The sequence below is a fragment of the Salmo trutta genome, chromosome 2, assembly GCF_901001165.1.
Source record: "Salmo trutta chromosome 2, fSalTru1.1, whole genome shotgun sequence".
Lineage (NCBI taxonomy): Eukaryota > Metazoa > Chordata > Actinopteri > Salmoniformes > Salmonidae > Salmo > Salmo trutta.
The window spans coordinates 45,781,232-45,803,731 of NC_042958.1; the positions used below are offsets into that span (position 1 = coordinate 45,781,232).

General features: G+C 45.6%; 1 protein-coding gene and 1 long non-coding RNA gene across 2 annotated transcripts in view; one reads left to right on the plus strand and one right to left on the minus strand.

Moving 5' to 3' along the window:
- The first annotated feature begins 19 nt into the window (after positions 1 to 19).
- mcu (mitochondrial calcium uniporter) overlaps positions 20 to 22,500 on the plus strand; it is a 109,347-nt gene continuing 86,866 nt past the window's right edge. The window contains exon 1 of the mRNA XM_029702806.1: positions 20 to 257. Within this exon, the coding sequence (XP_029558666.1) occupies positions 141 to 257 (117 nt within the window). The 5' untranslated portion in view covers positions 20 to 140. The remainder of the gene's footprint in view (positions 258 to 22,500) is intronic.
- Positions 5,068 to 5,341, minus strand: LOC115155841 (uncharacterized). The gene is made up of 3 exons (XR_003868147.1): positions 5,321 to 5,341; positions 5,160 to 5,243; positions 5,068 to 5,080 (listed from the first exon to the last, which is right to left on the minus strand). It is a non-coding gene; the product is annotated as an uncharacterized LOC115155841 (long non-coding RNA).

The window sequence follows — 22,500 nt, forward strand, 5'->3', positions numbered from 1 at the left end:
GTCGCGTCGGGGTGTGTGGTGTGAAACGCAAGCCCAGCCCCGCAGTCCGCCTACTCTGCTCCCCCTCCCTGCCTGCCACCGTCTCTCTCTTGGTCCGCCTGCAGCAGTCGACATCCCAGCGAGGATTTTTCACTACAGAGATGGCTGCGAAAGTGTGTAGAACAGTGCTCCTCTTGACCAGGAGCAGCGGAGCTGTGTCCACCGGGCTCTCCGCACTCGCTCTCTCATCACAGCGGCACCACCAGCATATAAGATCGGTAAGTCGTCGGGACCCGGGTGCGGAGAGATGTGGGACAAGGCAGGGCAGCGAACGAGGATATGAAGCGGTGACGGTGGGCTGTTCTGACTGTAGCTTGATGACGGGTCTTGCTAAGGAAGTAACGCTAACCAGCGTCGTTAATAGTTTTCTTCCGTGTCTTCCTTGATATTGGTTGGAGTTAAGCTCTGTTAAGGTTTGCTGTAATAGTAGTTGTCTTAGTATTTTGCTACAACTGTTTAAAAACCGGGGTCAGTCAATCACCTTGTGGCCGCAGGCGCTTTTGACAGTAGCAATGCAGTTTTTAGGGACTGGTAAACTCTGTCGACCACTGGCCCGACGTCTATGGCAATGTACATTTATGTCAAATGTCCCAAGCTCAGTGTGGCTATTTTCTCTGTATACATCTTAACCATATCAACGGTTTGTATCTAGCTAGACCCGTCGTGGGTGTGTTTTTGTTACATGGGATCATCTTGAACGCAACAGTGGGCTCAAGCCTCTCAACTTCAATGTTGACGAAGTGCGAACAGCTGTCCATTTAATATGGGACACCGTCCCCGGTTTGATACCGACGGACATGGACTACACCTCGCTTTATATCCTTCACTGGTGACGTGGTTTACCCAATGCTCGCCATTCTATAGATTTTTTCCGATAGACTTTGGCCCAAGGTGTTGTTTACCTTGTCAATTGATGAGCGCGAATGCTCCTTGGTCCCCTCTCCGCGCCTGTACCGTGTATGTTAACGGTATAGACGCGGTGCGTCTCTGCAGTAGTGGGCTAGCGGGGTGACAGTGCGGCAGAATGGAACTCCTCGTCTTGGCATGTGGTGAGCAGTGGAGCCGTGCGCCTCCATATAAGCGTGAGGGGAACTACAGGCAGTGAAGAATAAAATAAATAAAACACTGTCTCACACACAAACACAAAGCATGCAGACACACACACACACACATTTCAAATAGTTTATTTAAATCCATAAATCACATTAATGTGATTGTAATGTCTGCACACAGACAGGTCACACTGGGATGCTTCCATACTGGCAGAAATAGAATTGTGTTTACTAGGTCTTGTCCATACTTCACTATGGTGCAGTAAATTACATCCAAGCCAGTCCACAGTGTGTGTAATGTGTCTGTGTGTAATGTGTCTAGCACACGCGTGTGTTGTAGGGCTGGGAGTTGCCAGGGACCTCACGATACAATATTATCACTAAGGTGCCGATAATGTGTATTGTGATTTTTCTCAATTCTATTTGTGTTGCAATTCGATTTTGGTATTTTAATGTTCCAAACCTATTGCTTACTATATGTCTGCTGCAGAAAGACAAGAGGGAGCATGTGAACGTTTGTCCTGGTCAGTCGTGGAAATAAAAGTGCTGAAAACATGTTGGATCACTATTTAAAAAGAAGATGGAGAACAAGCTATAGGATGAATTATACTGGAGGTTTGGCGCAGGTTCAGATGACTAGCGCTAGCTAACACTACCTAAGACAAAAAAAAAAATATATATATATATATATATATATAATTTGATTTTTTTTTTACAAATCGATACTTGGGTGATGTAATTATCAATTCCCCCTAGTGTGTGTGTGTGTGTGTGTAACAACCAGATGAGGGAGAGAAGAGAAGAAAGAGGGAGACAGAGAGAAACACAGTGGAATGAGGAAGTGAAGTCATCATGGCTCCAGTATTTCTCTGTGGAGAGTTGAGGGAAATCCAGGAGCTGGACTGTTGCTGTGTGGTTTAGAATTCTCCGCTGTGCCTGAGGCGGAGGGAGGGGAGGCGGAGGGAGGGGAGGCGAGGGGAGGCAGAGGGAGAAGAGGAACTAAAGTTTATATGTGTAGATGATATAGGCTAGCTTAGGCCAGGGCTAGACCTTATACAGGATTTCTATATTAACTCAGAAGCGCATACAGCAGTTTCTATCTTACACACACACACGCCCATGGGAGATTTGAAAATGAGGGCCACAGGCTATCTCTCTCTACCTACACCCATGGCCTCACATCTCAGGTCAGATTACTGCTGGCTGGTCCCTTCATCTCAGGTCAGAGTACTGCTGGCTGGTCCCTTCATCTAAAGTCAGATTACTGCTGGCTGGTCCCTTCATCTCAGGTCAGATTACTGCTGGCTGGTCCCTTCATCTCAAATCAGATTACTGCTGGCTGGTCCCTTCATCTAAGGTCAGATTACTGCTGGCTGGTCCCTTCATCTCAGGTCAGATTACTGCTGGCTGGTCCCTTCATCTCAGGTCAGATTACTGCTGGCTGGTCCCTTCATCTCAGGTCAGATTACTGCTGGCTGGTCCCTTCATCTAAAGTCAGATTACTGCTGGCTGGTCCCTTCATCTCAGGTCAGATTACTGCTGGCTGGTCCCTTCATCTCAGGTCAGATTACTGCTGGCTGGTCCCTTCATCTAAGGTCAGATTACTGCTGGCTGGTCCCTTCATCTCAGGTCAGATTACTGCTGGCTGGTCCCTTCATCTAAGGTCAGATTACTGCTGGCTGGTCCCTTCATCTAAAGTCAGATTACTGCTGGCTGGTCCCTTCATCTCAGGTCAGATTACTGCTGGCTGGTCCCTTCATCTCAGGTCAGATTACTGCTGGCTGGTCCCTTCATCTCAGGTCAGATTACTGCTGGCTGGTCCCTTCATCTCAGGTCAGATTACTGCTGGCTGGTCCCTTCATCTCAGGTCAGATTACTGCTGGCTGGTCCCTTCATTTTACTGCGCCTCACACTGCTAGCCTTCAGCTCTCTGTCCCTGCTGTGAACTATTGCACTAGAAAACGTTTCCCCATACTGCGCAAAGACTCTCCTCCCCTCTAAAACTAGTGCCCCTATGGGCCCTGGTCCCCAATAGTGCACTATATAGCTTCATTTGGGACATAGACATGCTGACGTCACATAGCTGTTTTTTTTTTTTAATTACTTTTTTTATTTGACATCAGTCAGCTTTATGAGGATGTTTACCTGTCATGTTGTCTGGCTGGGCCATCGATGTGTGGCTGTCACAGCACAGACCTAGCTAGTGTAACGCTGTCTGTGTGTGTGTGGCCCCAGCTAGCTAGCATAAAGCTATGTGTGTAGCATAAGGCTGTGTGTGTGTGTGTGTGTGTGTGTGTGTATGTGTGTAGGCCTAACATAAAGCTATGTGTGTAGCATAAGGCTGTGTGTGTGTGTAGGCCTAACATAAAGCTATGTGTGTAGCATAAGGCTGTGTGTGTGTAGGCCTAACATAAAGTTATGTGTGTGGGGCCCCAGCTAGCTAGCATAAAGCTATGTGTGTAGCATAAGGCTGTGTGTGTGTGTGTGTGTGTGTGTGTGTGTGTGTGTGTGTGTAGGCCTAACATAAAGTTATGTGCGTAGCATAAGGCTGTGTGTGTAGGCCTAACATAAAGTTATGTGTGTGTGGGCTCTAGCATAATGCTGGCGGTGTGTGACGACTGTGTGTCCTGTCAGGGCTGTGACAGCGAGGCTGCTGTTGTGTTTTTAATTCTCCTTCCTGAATGACGGGAACTCCAACCATCATATACTCTTGGGGCTGTAAACCTCATGTTGCCATGGAGTTAGTCACTTAGCTAGTCAATGTAGTGCTTAAGGTTCAATGCTGTCATGTCTTTTTAAACGACCGTAAACCAAGGTTCCATTGTGAGACCATACATTAAACTACTACTAAGCCTACATGATGTTTAGTTGAATATATGTTTATTTGATTTAACCTTTTTATTTAACTAGGCAAGTCAGTTAAGAACAAATTCTTATTTCCAATGACAGTCCTAGGAACAGTGGGTTAGCTGCCTTGTTCAGGGACAGTTGAAGACATGCTGGTTTTATCAATAGAGCATTTTTGTTGTTGTTGCAAACTTCCTTTGTCTTTCCAGTAGTTGCTAAATATCTTTTGTTGGAGCATTCCGAGCACAACTACTACTGCATTAGGTCAAAGCTTGTTCTTTAGACTCTTTGGGATGTTAAGATGTAGAATATGCAAGGAAGTATATTTTATATGGTCGTGCTCTTATTTCGTATTTTAATTTCTCCAGTGTTTTTGTTCTACTTTATGTTATTTGTGGTGCTACATTGATATTGATTACTGAATTGTTGGGGTTAGAGTTTGCAAGAAAGGCATTTCACTGTACTTGTGCACGTGGCACTAAAACTTGAAATTTAATCCATGACATTTACCAGAGTTGCTCCCCTCCTCAAGAAACCTAACCAGACAGGCTTTAAGACGGGTCACTGAACTGAGACTGCTCTTCTGTCACGGAGGTTCTCCACACTGCCAAAGCTGACTCTCTCCTCTGTGTCACGGAGGTTCTCCACACTGCCAAAGTTGACTCTCTCCTCTGTGTCACGGAGGTTCTCCACACTGCCAAAGCTGACTCTCTCCTCTGTGTCACGGAGGTTCTCCACACTGCCAAAGCTGACTCTCTCCTCTGTGTCACGGAGGTTCTCCACACTGCCAAAGCTGACTCTCTCCTCTGTGTCACGGAGGCTCTCCACACTGCCAAAGCTGACTCTCTCCTCTGTCCTCATCCTCCTAGATCTAGCTGCTGCCTTTGACACTGTGAACCATCAGATTCGCCTCTCCACCCTCTCAGGGCTGGGAGTCTCAGGCTCAGCGCACTCTGTACCCTACCTGGCAGACCGCGCCTACCAGGCGACGTGGAGAGGATCTGTGTCTGCACCACGTACTCTCACTACTGGTGTTCCCCAGGGCTCGGTTCTAGGCCCTCTTCTCTCTATACACCAAGTCACTCAGCTCCGTCATATCCTCACATGATCTCTCCTATCACTGCTATGAGGATGGACCTCTCCTCTTCTCTCTATACACCAAGTCCCTCAGCTCCGTCATATCCTCACATGATCTCTCCTATCACTGCTATGAGGATGGACCTCTTCTCTCTATACACCAAGTCCCTCAGCTCCGTCATATCCTCACATGATCTCTCCTATCACTGCTATGAGGATGGACCTCTCCTCTCTATACACCAAGAAGTCACTCAGCTCCGTCATATCCACACATGATCTCTCCTATCACTGCTATGAGGATGGACCTCTTCTCTCTATACACCAAGAAGTCACTCAGCTCCGTCATATCCTCACATGATCTCTCCTATCACTGCTATGCGGTTGACATGACAGCACTTTTCTCCCCCCCCCCCTTCTGACACCCAGGTGGCGACACGCATCTCTGCGTGCCTGGCAGATCTCAGCTTGGATGTCGGCCCACCACCTCAAGCTCAACCTCGACAAGACAGAGCGTCTCTTCCTCCCGTGGAAGGCCTGCCCGCTCCAAGACCTCCATCATGGTTGACAACTCCATGGTGTCCCTCTCCCAGAATGCAGAGAGCCTTGGCGTGACCCTGGACAACACCCTGTCATTCTATGCAAACATCAAAGCAGTGACTCACTCCTGTAGGTTCATGCTCTACAACAGGTTTCCCCAACTGGCAGCCCGCAGGCAAATGTTTTCTTTAGCCTCCACGTTTTCTAAGCAAACAATTAATAAATATACAGTACCAGTTAAAAGTTCTGACACACCTACTCATTCCAGGGTTTTAATTCATTTTTACTATTTTCTACTTTGTAGAATAATAGTAAAGACATAAACTATGAAATGACACTCATGGAATCATGTAGTAAGCAAAACAGTGTTTAACAAATCAAAATAGATTTTAGATTCTTCAAAGTAGCCACCCTTTGCCTTGATGACAGCTTTGCACACTCTTGGCATTCACTCAACTAGCTTCACCTGGAATGCTTTTCCAACAGTCTTGAAGGAGTTCCCACATATGCTGAGCACTTGTTGGCTGCTTTTCCTTCACTCTGCGGTCCAACTCATCCCAAACCAGGATTACTTTATCCTGTCCCAGGTATTCCTTAAAGAGGTGGGGTTTCGGGTGTCTCCGGAAGGTGGTGATTGACTCCGCTGTCCTGGCGTTGTGATCAAACCCTACACCCCAACCCGAGCACTCCGTTCTGCCACCTCTGGTCTCTTAGCCCTCCCACCCTGACGGGAGGGCAGCTTCCGCTCAGCCCAGTCCCAGCTATTCTCTGTCCTAACATTACAAAAAAATACTTTCCGTTGTATGACCCACATCAGTGAAACCTTTTAAAGTTATGGGAATTGGCCAAAGTGGATAGGGATACATTTAAATGTTTCTTCCAGAAGAAATGCATACGCAAGGTAGTAATTGAAAAAGAACAGGACTCCTTTTTAGTTTTTCCACTTGTTTTTGAGAAGCTTACTCTAAACATAACTTCCTTATTGTGTACTATGGGCCCCTGAAAAACATCAACAAAGGCTCCAAAAACACCCCAATAAGGTCCTTTTAGAAACGACAAAGCTCTCAGTATGGTGACGCAGGACTTGAGACACATGAAATAGTGGTGAGGAGTGGACCGTGTCTGGTCGCGACTTCGCCATTCATTTTCTGTATTCAGAGTTCACTCAAACATCATTTTAACGTTTTTTTTGTTTTACTATTGACAGTTACTGCTGATTTCGGGATTGTATATCAATTTGCTTTCCTTAAATATTTGTCATCTGATGAATTTGTTTAAGTTTCTGAATTGTTTAATCAAACTTTTTTCACCGCCAGCTCCTGATATCAGGGGCATAAAAACTATCATCTGTGTCCTGAATTAGCCTAGTGTGCATGTTTACCCAGCTATATCCTGGCCTGAGCTTTTTTCCATGGCGAAACTACCTGGCAAGCTTTACAGGTAACTCCCAAAATAAAGGAAACACGTGTATAAATGAGGAATGCAAAGTATATTGAAAGCATGGGGTCCTTTCAATACACTTGTAGAATCTATGCCAAGGTGCATTGAAGCTGTTTTGGCAGTTCCTCGTTGCCCAACACCCTATTAAGACACTTTGTTGGTGTTTCCATTATTTTGGCAGTTACATGTAGCAGCAGGCTTCACACAGAATGGAACAGCTGGATAGGGGAAACGTCGCACAAAAGGGAATATATAATGTCGATCTCAAAAAATGTCGATTTGGTTAAAAAAAAAAACGTATTTAACCTGGGCTTCCTCCCTATTGACTCAGCTGTCTTTTATAAAAGAGCTCCTTAGAACTCGGTGCTAACGCGTGGCAGGGGAGTAGACTACTAACATGGGTTTATCAGCCTTCTTCATATCCATCCATGGGACTGTTTATGGTTGCATCCAAAATGGTAAGCTATTCCGTAGGGCTTTGTTCAGAAGTAGATCACCCTACAGTCCATTCTAACGTGTGGCAGGGGAGTGGTGTTGGAGCCTAATAAACAGCCCCTCAACACTGATACAGCTCTGTCTAAAAGTGGGGTTCTCTACGGGACGAGTCAGGAAGGCAAATCATTGAATCTTGCCATACACCATCTGGGCCCCTCTATTTATGTCACGTCAAAGACGAGCTGCACGTCAGCCCTAAAATGGCAGCGAACATCAGGTGAAGGAAAATAAATGTTGGATTGAATGTGAGGATGCTTCTAATGATTGATATCATGTCACCTTTTCTCATTTCCTTATTGAAATCAAACAGGACCAGTACACTATTAGTGGTAGAACCTAGTTATCAGGGGCCTCTGGGGGCCTTGAGGGAGTGGGTCGACAGGGGCAGAGGTCAGGCTCCTCTTCCTGGAAAATAATCCAATCAGGCTTGAGTTAATTTCATTTACATTTACCTCTGATTCTGAAGCTAAAATGATCCGAATTAGTGCCGGATAAGAGACTGAGACTGGCGGTCGATAGGGTCGGGGTGAAGAGACTGGCGGTCTCTTCACCGGTGGGGGGTACGCCCCACACCGTTCTGTTGTTGGGGGGGGGTATGCCCCACACCGTTCTGTTGTTGGGGGGGGTACGCCCCACACCGTTCTGTTGTTGGGGGGGTACGCTCCACACAGTGTCACATCTGAACGTCATTTAGCTAGCAGTGGATGATGGTCCTGTTTTTAGAGCCAGTTGATTGGCAGGTCGCTCCAGAGCCCTCTACTCTCCCATGGTTACTGTTGCCGTGACAGTGACTGATGTGGTAGCGTTGCTTTGCGTTTCAATGATTGATGAGTGTTCAGGGGTCAAGCCTTGATCGGATGTGTGTTTATGGTCTTCTCATTCATATGCCTGCGTATCTGGTATACACTGAGTGGACAAAACATTATGAACACCTGTTCTTTCCGTGACAGACTGACCAGGTGAATCCAGGTGAAAGCTATGATCCCTTATTGATGTCACTTGTTAAATCCACTTCAAATCAGTGTAGAGGAAGTGGAGGAGACAGGTTAAAGAAGGACTTTTAAGCCTTGCCGACAATTGAGACGTGTGCCATTGAGGGTGAATGGGCAAGTCAAGATTGAAGTGCCTTTGAACAGGGTATGGTAGTAGGTGCCAGGCACACCGGTCTGAGTGTGTCAAGAACTGCAACGCCAATTTGACACAACTGTGGGAAGCATTGGAGTCCACATGGGCCAGCATCCCTGTGGAACGCTTTCGACACCTCGTAGAGTCCATGTCCCGACGTAATTGGGTTGAGGTAAAAGAGGGTGCAAGTCAATATTAGGAAGGGGTTCCTAATGTTTTGTACACTCAGTGTAGGCAGCTATTCACAAGTCTGCGTATAGGTGGCTATTCTCCATGGTAATGGATAGTGTAGTTTATATAGATTCTATTCTCCATGGTAACGGATAGTGTAGTTTATATAGATTCTATAGTTCAATAGTAATGTTTAGTGTAGTTTATATAGATTCTATTCTCCATGGTAATGGGTAGTGTAGTTATATAGATTCTATTCTCCATGGTAATGGATAGTGTAGTTTATATAGATTCTATAATTAAATTGCTCTATTTAATTCTGTACACTAGCTATTCCCCAACTAGATAATATTGAGATTTTGTCAGACATTTAACATGTTTCTCTGTAAATGAGTAGAATAGAACAGAGCCGAATAGAATGTATTTTGGTAGGCCGTCATTATAAATAAGAATTTGTTCTTAACTGACTTGCCTAGTTAAATAAAAAAAAAATATATATCACCTAAAATTGTATTTGTCCCATGTGACGAAAACAACAGGTGTAGACCTTACAGTGAAATGCTGAATACAACAGGTGTAGACCTTACAGTGAAATGCTGAATACAACAGGTGTAGACCTTACAGTGAAATGCTGAATACAACAGGTGTAGACCTCACAGTGAAATGCTGAATACAACAGGTGTAGACCTCACAGTGAAATGCTGAATACAACAGGTGTAGACCTGAAATGCTTACTTACAAGCCCTTAACCAACAATGCAGTTTTAAGAAAATATTTACAAAAAATTAAATAAAAAAGGTAATAAAATAACAATAACAAGGCTATATACAGGGAGTACCGGTACCGAGTCAGTGTGCAGGGGTACAGGTTAGTCCAGGCAATTTGTACATGTAGGTAGGGGTGAAGTGACTATGCATAGATAGTAAACAGCGAGTAGCAGCGGTGTAAAAACGACAGGACGGGACGGGGTGGATCGTCAATATAAAAAATAGTCTGGGTAGCCATTTGATTAGATGTTCAGGAGTCTTATGGCTTGGGGGTAGAAGCTGTTAGAAGCCTCTTGGACCTAGACTTGGCGCTCCGGTACCGCTTGCTGTGTGGTAGCAGAGAGAACAGTCTGACTAGGGTGGCTGGAGTCTTTGACAACTTCTAGGGCCTTCCTCTGACACCGCCTGGTATAGAGGTCCTGGATGGCAAGAAGCTTGGCCCCAGTGATGTACTGGGCCGTACACACTACCCTCTGTAGCGCCTTACGGTCGGATGCTGAGCATAAGGCGCTACACATATCTATCTATCGATCTATCGATCTATCGATCCTCCAAGCCAATCATATTGAACCCTGCACAGTGCTACAGTCTTCTCTGAAGAAGGTGGATAGGATGTAATCCCTTGTCAGTTGCCTTCCGGCTGTTCCTTTAAACCAATAGTATCTACTGTCCTTCCGGCTGTTCCTTTAAACCAATAGTATCTACTGTCCTTCCGGCTGTTCCTTTAAACCAATAGTATCTACTGTCCTGCGGGCTGTTCCTTTAAACCAATAGTATCTACTGTCCTGCGGGCTGTTCCTTTAAACCAATAGTATCTACTGTCCTTCCGGCTGTTCCTTTAAACCAATAGTATCTACTGTCCTTCCGGCTGTTCCTTTAAACCAATAGTATCTACTGTCCTGCGGGCTGTTCCTTTAAACCAATAGTATCTACTGTCCTGCGGGCTGTTCCTTTAAACCAATAGTATCTACTGTCCTTCCGGCTGTTCCTTTAAACCAATAGTATCTACTGTCCTTCCGGCTGTTCCTTTAAACCAATAGTATCTACTGTCCTGCGGGCTGTTCCTTTAAACCAATAGTATCTACTGTCCTTCCGGCTGTTCCTTTAAACCAATAGTATCTACTGTCCTGCGGGCTGTTCCTTTAAACCAATAGTATCTACTGTCCTTCCGGCTGTTCCTTTAAACCAATAGTATCTACTGTCCTTCCGGCTGTTCCTTTAAACCAATAGTATCTACTGTCCTGCGGGCTGTTCCTTTAAACCAATAGTATCTACTGTCCTTCCGGCTGTTCCTTTAAACCAATAGTATCTACTGTCCTTCCGGCTGTTCCTTTAAACCAATAGTATCTACTGTCCTTCCGGCTGTTCCTTTAAACCAATAGTATCTACTGTCCTGCGGGCTGTTCCTTTAAACCAATAGTATCTACTGTCCTTCCGGCTGTTCCTTTAAACCAATAGTATCTACTGTCCTTCCGGCTGTTCCTTTAAACCAATAGTATCTACTGTCCTGCGGGCTGTTCCTTTAAACCAATAGTATCTACTGTGAGCAGTCTTGCATCGTACTTCGCTCTCACACAGCTACAGTATCTGCACATGTGCATGGGTTCGCTTCACGCTCGTACAACGTAGTAGAGACAGGACCAAAACAGAGGAGAAGACAAGCCTTGTACTCCAAACGCTCTTAGTTGTAAATTGACCTGAATGCTGTTTACTTTGTCCGTCTACTTCATATCGCTGACTCCACCTTTTAAAGTGTCAATAGACACAGTTTGATGATTTATAGACACTGTAGATCCAGGCTGATGGTTTGTTGACACACTGTAGATCCAGGCTGATGGTTTGTTGACACACTGTAGATCCAGGCTGATGGTTTGTTGACACACTGTAGATCCAGGCTGATGGTTTGTTGACACACTGTAGATCCAGGCTGATGGTTTGTAGACACACTGCAGATCCAGGCTGATGGTTTGTTGACACACTGCAGATCCAGGCTGATGGTTTGTTGACACACTGTAGATCCAGGCTGATGGTTTGTTGACACACTGTAGATCCAGGCTGATGGTTTGTTGACACACTGTAGATCCAGGCTGATGGTTTGTTGACACACTGTAGATCCAGGCTGATGGTTTGTAGACACACTGTAGATCCAGGCTGATGGTTTGTAGATCCAGGCTGATGGTTTGTAGGCACACTGTAGATCCAGGCTGATGGTTTGTTGACACACTGTAGATCCAGGCTGATGGTTTGTAGACACACTGTAGATCCAGGCTGATGGTTTGTAGATCCAGGCTGATGGTTTGTAGGCACACTGTAGATCCAGGCTGATGGTTTGTTGACACACTGTAGATCCAGGCTGATGGTTTGTAGACACACTGTAGATCCAGGCTGATGGTTTGTAGACACACTGTAGATCCAGGCTGATGGTTTGTAGACACACTGAAGATCCAGGCTGATGGTTTGTAGACACACTGTAGATCCAGGCTGATGATTTGTTGACACACTGTAGATCCAGGCTGATGGTTTGTAGATCCAGGCTGATGGTTTGTAGGCACACTGTAGATCCAGGCTGATGGTTTGTAGACACACTGTAGATCCAGGCTGATGATTTGTTGACACACTGTAGATCCAGGCTGATGGTTTGTAGACAGACTGTAGATCCAGGCTGATGGTTTGTTGACAGACTGTAGATCCAGGCTGATGGGTTTTGTAGATCCAGGCTGATGGTTTGTAGACACACTGTAGATCCAGGCTGATGGTTTGTTGACACACTGTAGATCCAGGCTGATGGTTTTGTAGATCCAGGCTGATGGTTTTGTAGACACGCTGTAGATCCAGGCTAATGGTTTTGTAGATCCAGGCTGATGGTTTTGTAGACACGCTGTAGATCCAGGCTGATGGTTTTGTGGACGCTGTAGATCCGGTTTGAGGCTGTATTTCAGCAGACGAGGGGAATCTGAGTTTTTAAAACGATTTTAAAGCTGTAGGATATGAGGTCATTCAACATGATATGAATCGTGTCCTTGTGGTATTGTTACAGGAGATGACAGATTTGTTCAGTAGATATTCAAAAATGACTTCCAGCTGTGGGTCATATTTGCCTATAGTACCTACAGTTCAGCCCAACGTTGAGTATTTTTATAAATAGCCTAGGCAACATAGGAAAATGGAGTCAGTGGTTGTATGCCCTAAGGTGGACTTACCATTTGCCATGGATGCTGCTGTGGCAAAATGCATACAATGTCTCCAGACAAGGTCATTGAGTGGTTGATATACTAGTGTAAATTGGAAAGTGTTTGTCTTGGATACTGTTGTACTGAAGAATTGAGGACATGTTGCTATTGGTTACATCTGCTACGCTACAATACGCTGTGTTGGTGAAACATGAGACCCTATAGGGGGATGTAGGTACTACTGGACTATGTCCCACATGACTCACTATTATCTCACTTCCTACTGTCAAGTCTGATAGACCAATGAGTCCCCACATCCCTGGCTGGGATATGTCAGTCTGATAGACCAATGAGTGCCCACATCCCTGGCTGGGATATGTCAGTCTGATAGACCAATGAGCTCACTTGTTTCTTTCCATGTCTACCAAAAAGATGGTGAATTTCCATCAGACCTATTAAAACTGAAACTCATTTATTAATTGAACCTGATCTCAGAGGTCAAAGTCTCTCCAAACACATTAGGAGGTATTTCAGAATATCTATCTGTGGGATGGCTAAATTGGTTCAGCTGATTATTTTAAGTAAAGAAGAAATTCAGCATTCTCTTGGAATTTCCGTGGAAATGTATTAAAAAAAAAGGCTTGTTTATTGTTGAAACCAACACATTTCAGTAGTAGACTGTACTTGAGGAAGTCACCTGGTTAGTACAGTAGCTAGCTATAGCATCTTATATGCCCTCAAACTCTACTCTGGGCATTGATGCCAGTTCCACTGCGTTTAAAAAAAATTGTTCCCCTCTAATCAGGGACTGATTTTAGACCTGGGACACCAGGTGGGTACAATTTTAATTATCAGGTAGAACATACAATCAACGTGCTCCGGACCTCGTAGGGTCAGAGTTGAATATCCCTGTCGTAGGCTATGCAGTACCTTGTTTGTCTTTCACTGCCATTTTTTATCATGGTGCTGCTTACCTTATGTTAGTGTCCTCTTGTCTCCTCGCTCTCTGTCACACGCTCTCTCCCTCATTCTGTCGCTCCCTGTCTTTCTCATCCCCTGTGCTTCTCTCTCTCGCTCTGTTGCTCTCTCTTCCTCCCCCCTCTCTCTCCCGCTCTATCGTCCCCATGTGCTCTCCTCACTCCATAAGTCCGTCCATCCGTGTGGTGAATTTGCCGCCTGCTCAGCTGCCATGCCCTCTCCACCTTTCCCCCTTCTCATCGCTCCCCTCTCTCACCAGCTGTTTCCCTCTAGGCAAATGACTTGGAATAAGTAGTGGAATATGAATGCTGATATGTGAGAGCATTCCAGTGGGTAATAAGATACTGTAGCTGGACTCGGTCACGTTTACAGCCAAACCTGATCATCATACATCTTCATATTCTTACAATGTCTAATGGTTTCTGCTTAGTCGCTTGTCAGCTTTACACTGAATATTTTGAAGGCATTGATGAGCAAAGAAATTGTACAATTAGATTAAAGAACATCATTTCAGAGACTGTAGTGATGAGGGAAAATGCTGGCCATTGCCCTGGAGCATATTTTCCTGATTTATGAATTGAGCACACAAGAGTGGCCTTGTCCTGTTGTAGAAGGACAGCCATTCTGGAGTTGGGATTTTTTTCTCTAAATTTTTTTAACCTTTTATTTAAGTAGGCAAGTCAGTTGAAAACAAATATTTTTTTTCAATGACAGCCTAGGAACAGAGGGTTTACCGCCTTGTTCAGGGGCAGAACGACAGATTTTTACCTTGTCAACTCTGGGATTTGATCTTGCAACCTTTCGGTTACAAGTCCAACACTCCAACCACTAGGCTACCTGCATCAGTGCTCTGGATAATATGTAAATACACTGACTGGACAAAACATTAAGAACATCTTTCTAATATTGCCCCTTTATATAGAATCTATAGAAACTACACTCCATTACCATTCAATTATAGAATCTATATAAACTACACTATCCGCGCCTTCCCTGTGGCTCAGTTGGTAGAGCATGGTGTTTGCAACGCCAGCATGGTGTGTGCAACGCCAGGGTTGTGGGTTCGATTCCCACGGGGGGCCAGTACAAAAAAAAAATGCATGAAATGAAAATAATGTATGTATTCACTACTGTAAGTCGCTCTGGATAAGAGCGTCTGCTAAATGACTAAAATGTAAATGTACTATCCGTTACCATGGAGAATAGAATCTATATAAACTACACTATCCGTTACCATGGAGAATAGAATCTATATAAACTACACTATCCGTTACCATGGAGAATATAATCTATATAAACTACACTATCCATTACCATGGGGAATAGCCACCTATACGCAGACATGTGAATAGCTGCCTACACTGAGTGTACAAAACATTAGGAACACCTTCCTAATATTGACTTGCACCCCCTTCTGCCTTCAGAACAGCCTCAATACGTCGGGATGTGGACTCTACAAGGTGTTGAAAGCGTTCCACAGGGATGCTGGACCATGTTGACTCCAATGGTTCTCACGGTTGTGTCAAGTTGGCTGGATGGCTCCTACTATACCCCGTTCAAAGGCACTTTTGTCTTGCCTGTTCACCCTCTGAATGGCACATACACAATCCATGTCTCATTTGTCTCAAGGCTTAAAAATCCTTCTTTAACCTGTCTCCTCCCCTTCATCTACACTGATTGAAGTGGATTTAACAACTGACATCAGTAAGGGATCACAGCTTTCACCTGGATTCAACTGGTCTATGTCCTAATGTTTTGTACAATCAGTGTATAATATATTAATATATGCCATTTAACAGACTCTTTTATCCAAAGCGACTTAGTCATGTGTGAATTTTTACGTGTAAGTGGCCCTAGTGGGAATCGAACCCACAACTCTTGGCTTTGCAAGCCGACTGAGCCACATGTGAGTCTTGTGCTGGACAAGGCCTGTCGTATTGGGCTCAAGGCCTGTCGTATTGGGCTCAAGGCCTGCCGTATTGGGCTCAAGGCCTGCCGTATTGGGCTCGAGGCCTGCCGTATTGGGCTGATTGGCTGTAGTAGGCTAGCACGATGGCCTTGTGTGCTTCTGCCGTGTTGTGGTCAAGGAGATGTTAAAACTACTATTATGGAAAGGCGTATACCTAGTCAGTTGTACAACTGAACGCCTTCAACTGAAATGTGTCTTCCACATTTAACCCTCTGAATCAGAGAGGTGCGGGGAACAGTGGGTTAACTGCCTTGCTCTATCAGAACGACACATTTCTTTTTACCTTGTCAGCTCGGGGATTCGATCCAGCAACCTTTCGGTTACTGGTCCAATGCCCTAACCACTCGGCTACCTGCCGGAATGCCTTCACTTTATTCCAGTTAGTTTTACAGGGACAGTACACATGAATCAACATTTAAAGGGACAGTTTAAGCCAGCCGGCTAATTTTCAACTACAGTCCTGTGTATTTCACTCTGGAATTCAGAGGGACGACTACTGTGTTGTGTTCCTGTTATGCTAGAGGACATTTTTTATTTAATTTCACCTTTATTTAACCAGGTAGGCTAGTTGAGAACAAGTTCTCATTTGCAACTGCGACCTGGCCAAGATAAAGCGTAGCAATTCGACACATACAACAACAGAGTTACACATGGAATAAACAAACACAATCAATAATACAGTGAGTGCAAATGATGTAAGTTAAGGCAATAAATTGGCCATGGTGGCGAAGTAATTACAATATAGGAATTAAACACTGGAATGGTAGATGTGCAGAAGATGAATGTGCAAGTAGAGATACTGGGGTGCAAAGGAGCAAGATAAATAAATAAATACAGTATGGGGATGAGGTAGGTAGAAAGATGGGCTGTTTACAGATGGGCTATGTACAGGTGCAGTGATCTGTGAGCTGCTCAGACAGCTGGTGCTTAAAGCTAGTGAGGGAGATATGAGTCTCCAGCTTTAGAGATTTTTGCAGTTCGTTCCAGTCATTGGCAGCAGAGAACTGGAAGGAAAGACGACCAAAGGAGGAATTGGCTTTGGGGATGACCAGTGAGATATACCTGCTGGAGCGCGTGCTACGAGTGGGTGCTGCTATGGTGACCAGTGAGCTGAGACAAGGCGGGGCTTTACCTAGCAGAGACTTGTAGATAGCCTGTAGCCAGTGGGTTTGGCGACGAGTATGAAGCGACGGCCAACCAACGAGAGCGTACAGGTCGCAATGGTGGGTAGTGTATGGGGCTTTGGTGACAAAACGGATGACACTGTGATAGACTGCATCCAGTTTGTTGAGTGGAGTGTTGGAGGATATTTTATAGATGACATAACCGAAGTCGAGGATCGGTAGGATGGTCAGTTTTACGAGGACATGTTTGGCAGCATGAGTGAAGGATGCTTTGTTGCAAAATAGGAAGCCGATTCTAGATTTAATTTTGGATTGGAGATGCTTAATGTGAGTCTGGAAGGAGAATTTACAGTCTAACCAGACACCCAGGTATTTGTAGTTGTCCACGTATTCTAAGTCAGAGCCGTCCAGAGTAGTGATGCTGGACGGGCGAGCAGGTGCGGACAGTGATCGATTGAATAGCATGCATTTAGTTTTACCTGTGTTTAAGAGCAGTTGGAGGCCACGGAAGGGGAGTTGTATGGCATTGAAGCTCATCTGGAGGGTAGTTAACACAGTATCCAAAGAGGGGCCAGAAGTATACAGAATGGTGTCGTCTGCGTAGAGGGGGATCAGAGAATCACCAGCAGCAAGAGCAACATCATTGATGTATACAGAGAAGAGAGTCGGCCCGAGAATTGAGCCCTGTGGCACACCCATAGAGACTGCCAGAGGTCCGGACAACAGGCCCTCCGATTTGACACACTGAACTCTATCAGAGAAGTAGTTGGTAAACCAGGCGAGGCAATCACTTGAAAAACCAAGACTGTCGAGTCTGCCAATAAGAATGTGGTGATTGACAGAGTCGAAAGCCTTGGCCAGGTCGATGAATACGGCTATACAGTATTGTCTCTTATCGATGGCGGTTATGATATCGTTTAGGACCTTGAGCGTGGCTGAGGTGCACCCATGACCAGCTCTGAAACCAGATTGCATAGCTGAGAAGGTACGGTGGGATTCGAAATGGTCGGTGATCTGTTTGTTAACTTGGCTTTTGAAGACCTTAGAAAGACAGGGTAGGATAGATACAGGTCTATAGCAGTTTCGGTCTAGAGTGTCACACCCTTTGAAGAGGGGGATGACCGCGGCAGCTTTCCAATCTTTGTGAATCTCAGACGATACGAAAGAGAGGTTGAACAGGCTAGTAATAGGGGTTGCAACAATTTCAGCAGATAATCTTAGAAAGAGAGGGTCCAGATTGTCTAGCCCGGCTGATTTGTATGGGTCCAGATTTTGCAGCTCTTTCAGAACATCAGCTATCTGGATTTGGGTGAAGTAGAAATGGTGGGGGCATTGGCGGGTTGCTGTGGAGGGTGCCGGGCAGTTGACCGGGGTAGGGGTAGCCAGGTGGAAATCATGGCCAGCCGTAGAGAAATGCTTATTGAAATTCTCAATTACAGTGGATTTATCAGTGGTATTAGTGTTTCCTAGCCTCAGAGCAGTGGGCAGCTGGGAGGAGGTGCTCTTATTCTCCATGGACTTTACAGTGTCCCAGAACTTTTTTGAGTTAGTACTACAGGATGCAAATTTCTGTTAGAAAAGCAAAGGCTAGCTTTTTCAAACTGCCTGTGTATATTTGTTCCTAACTTCCCTGAAAAGTTGCATATCGCGGAGGCTATTCGATGCTAATGCAGAAGACCACACAATGTTTTTGTGCTGATAAAGGGCAGTCAAGTCTGGAGTGAACCAAGGACTATATCTATGCCTAGTATAATGTTTTTTGTGGGGCATGCTATTTAAGATGGTGAGGAAGGCACTTTTAAAGAATAGCCAGGCATCATCTACTGATGGGATGAGGTCAATGTCATTCCAGGATACCCCGGTCAGGTCGATTAGAAAGGCCTGCTCGCAGAAGTGTTTTAGGGAGCGTTTGACAGTGATGAGGGGTGGTCGTTTGGTCGCAGACCCATTACGGATGCAGGCAATGAGGCAGTGATCGCTGAGATCTTGATTGTAAACAGCAGAGGTGTATTTGGAGGGCGAGTTAGTTAGATGATATCTATGAGGGTGCCCATGTTTACGGATTTGGGGTTGTACCTGGTAGGTTCATTGATAATTTGTGTGAGATTGAGGGCATCAAGCTTAGATTGTAGGATGGCCGGGGTGTTAAGCATGTCCCAGTTTAGGTCACCTAGTAGCACGAGCTCAGAAGATCGATCAAGACTACTGTGTGTTCCTGTTATGACTACTTTGGATGGTATGCATCAGTACCCTTGATGGTCATTTACCCGAGGAAACCAGGTAAAGCTGTCTCAACCCCGTGCTCTGTGTGTGTGTGTGACCTGCTGTCAGAGCACGTTAATGAGCTATTAGCTGTTTTGTCTGTAGCTGAATAACTAGATCTGTGTCCCAAATGGAACCCTGTTCCCTACATAGAGCCCTATGGAGCCCTGGTCTAAACTAGTGCACTATGTAGGGAGTAGGGTGCACTATGTAGGGAGCAGGGTGAACTATGGGACGCCGACTAGGAAGACATCTGTGATGTGGACATTAAAGTAGGCAAATGAGAAAAGTACGATGATGAATGGATGGAGGGAGAGAACGCTTGGTTAGGCCCAGCTTTCGACTGTGTGTCTGTGTGTGGTCGTCTCACCACTTACCACACGGGCAAACTTAGAGGTTGTCAACAGCTCTGGCACACACACACACACACACTCAGCTCTGATGGCATCCCATATTAGATGTGTGATTGAACTCATTATTGTGGCTGGAAAACAAATCTGTGGCGTTGCGACGTGTGTGTGTGTGTGTGTGTGTCGGCAGCGTCCCAGATCAGTAAATTACACCTTAACATGAAGGTCAACCTGACAAAACCTCTCTTAAAGGAGTGTAAGTCTGAGTTGAATAACGCATGAATCCACTGGTGTGTGTGTGTGTGCAATGTCCTTGTGCTAGAGCATGGCTCTCCAACCCTGTTCCATTTTATTAGTTAAAACCTACAGGAGGGTGACTCTCCAGGAACAGGGTTGGAGTTAAAACCTACAGGAGGGTTTCTCTCCAGGAACAGGGTTGGGTGTTAAAACCTACAGGAGGGTTTCTCTCCAGGAACAGGGTTGGAGTTAAAACCTACAGGAGGGTATCTCTCCAGGAACAGGGTTGGAGTTAAAACCTACAGGAGGGTTTCTCTCCAGGAACAGGGTTGGAGTTAAAACCTACAGGAGGGTATCTCTCCAGGAACAGGGTTGGAGTTAAAACCTACAGGAGGGTGACTCTCCAGGAACAGGGTTGGGTGTTAAAACCTACAGGAGGGTGACTCTCCAGGAACAGGGTTGGAGTTAAAACCTACAGGAGGGTATCTCTCCAGGAACAGGGTTGGCGTTAAAACCTACAGGAGGGTATCTCTCCAGGAACAGGTTTGGCGTTAAAACCTACAGGAGGGTATCTCTCCAGGAACAGGGTTGGCATTAAAACCTACTGGAGGGCATCTCTCCAGGAACAGGGTTGGAGTTAAACCCTCCTGTAGGTTATCTCTCCAGGAACAGGGTTGGAGTTAAACCCTCCTGTAGGTTATCTCTCCAGGAACAGGGTTGGAGTTAACCCCCACGGGGGGCCATTACAAAAAAAATAAAAAATGCATGAAATGAAATGTATGCATTCACTACTGTAAGTCGCGTCTGCTAAATGACTAAAATGTAAATGCAACCTACAGGAGGGTGTCTGGGCTAGAGTGTGTGAATCTGTCTTTGCAGACCAGACTGTTCTCCTCCAATATATCTGCCAAGCCACTGATGCCTCCTGGTTATTGTATCACCCCACTCAGACCCCAGCTGTACCCAGCCTGTCCTCGGCCACGTCCCAAATGCCACCCCATTCCCTGTATATAGGATGCACTACTTCAGACCAATGCAAATAGGGCACATGTCAAAAGTAGTGCACTATGTAGGGAATACGGTGCCATTTGGGATGCAGATCTATGATGTTCCTCCGTGCCCCCTCCTGTCCCCTCTACCACCGTAGGTCTTCCTTCTTCCTCCTTATTTAATTCAAAACAATATATGAAACCTGGTAGATTCCATTCCAGCCGGTTCATCATTTTAAACACCTCAGAAAATCCATAAATGGTTTATCCAAACAAATCCTGTGACGATAGGCAGAAAAACAGACTGCCGTGTGTGTGTGTGTGTGTGTGTGTGTGTGTGTGTGTGTGTGTGTGTGTGTGAGGTGAGATTTTAACCCTAATACAACACACCTGATTCTGATAATTAACTGGTTGATGAGCAGAGGGAGAAACCAGTCTACTGGGCTTGGGTCAGCAAGAGAGAAACCAGTCTACTGGGCTTGGGTCAGCAAGAGAGAAACCAGTCTACTGGGCTTGGGTCAGCAAGAGAGAAACCAGTCTACTGGGCTTGGGTCAGCAAGAGAGAAACCAGTCTACTGGGCTTGGGTCAGCAAGAGAGAAACCATGAAGTGGGCTTGGGTCAGCAAGAGAGAAACCATGAAGTGGGCTTGGGTCAGCAAGAGAGAAACCATGAAGTGGGCTTGGGTCAGCAAGAGAGAAACCATGAAGTGGGCTTGGGTCAGCAAGAGAGAAACCATGAAGTGGGCTTGGGTCAGCAAGAGAGAAACCATGAAGTGGGCTTGGGTCTGCAAGAGAAACCATGAAGTGGGCTTGGGTCTGCAAGAGAAACCATGAAGTGGGCTTGGGTCAGCAAGAGAGAAACCATGAAGTGGGCTTGGGTCAGCAAGAGAGAAACCATGAAGTGGGCTTGGGTCAGCAAGAGAGAAACCATGAAGTGGGCTTGGGTCAGCAAGAGAGAAACCATGAAGTGGGCTTGGGTCTGCAAGAGAAACCATGAAGTGGGCTTGGGTCAGCAAGAGAGAAACCATGAAGTGGGCTTGGGTCAGCAAGAGAGAAACCATGAAGTGGGCTTGGGTCAGCAAGAGAGAAACCATGAAGTGGGCTTGGGTCAGCAAGAGAGAAACCATGAAGTGGGCTTGGGTCAGAAGGGAGAAATAAAGAAAACAAGGTGTTTACATTTTTCACATTTAAGTGCCCACCGCTGGAGATCCAATGTACATCTTGCTGTTTATATATTTTCTCATATTGGCTTTTGGCTCAGCCTGGTTATTTCTCTGAAGGGCAAAGCTAACCCAGCCTGGCTGTTGGGGATGTTTTATCAAAGCTAACCCAGCCTGGCTGTTGGGGATGTTTTATCAAAGCTAACCCAGCCTGGCTGTTGGGGATGTTTTATCAAAGCTAACCCAGCCTGGCTGTTGGGGATGTTTTATCAAAGCTAACCCAGCCTGGCTGTTGGGGATGTTTTATCAAAGCTAACCCAGCCTGGCTGTTGGGGATGTTTTATCAAAGCTAACCCAGCCTGGCTGTTGGGGATGTTTTATCAAAGCTAACCCAGCCTGGCTGTTGGGGATGTTTTATCAAAGCTAACCCAGCCTGGCTGTTGGGGATGTTTTATCAAAGCTAACCCAGCCTGGCTGTTGGGGATGTTTTATCAAAGCTAACCCAGCCTGGCTGTTGGGGATGTTTTATCAAAGCTAACCCAGCCTGGCTGTTGGGGATGTTTTATCAAAGCTAACCCAGCCTGGCTGTTGGGGATGTTTTATCAAAGCTAACCCAGCCTGGCTGTTGGGGATGTTTTATCAAAGCTAACCCAGCCTGGCTGTTGGGGATGTTTTATCAAAGCTAACCCAGCCTGGCTGTTGGGGATGTTT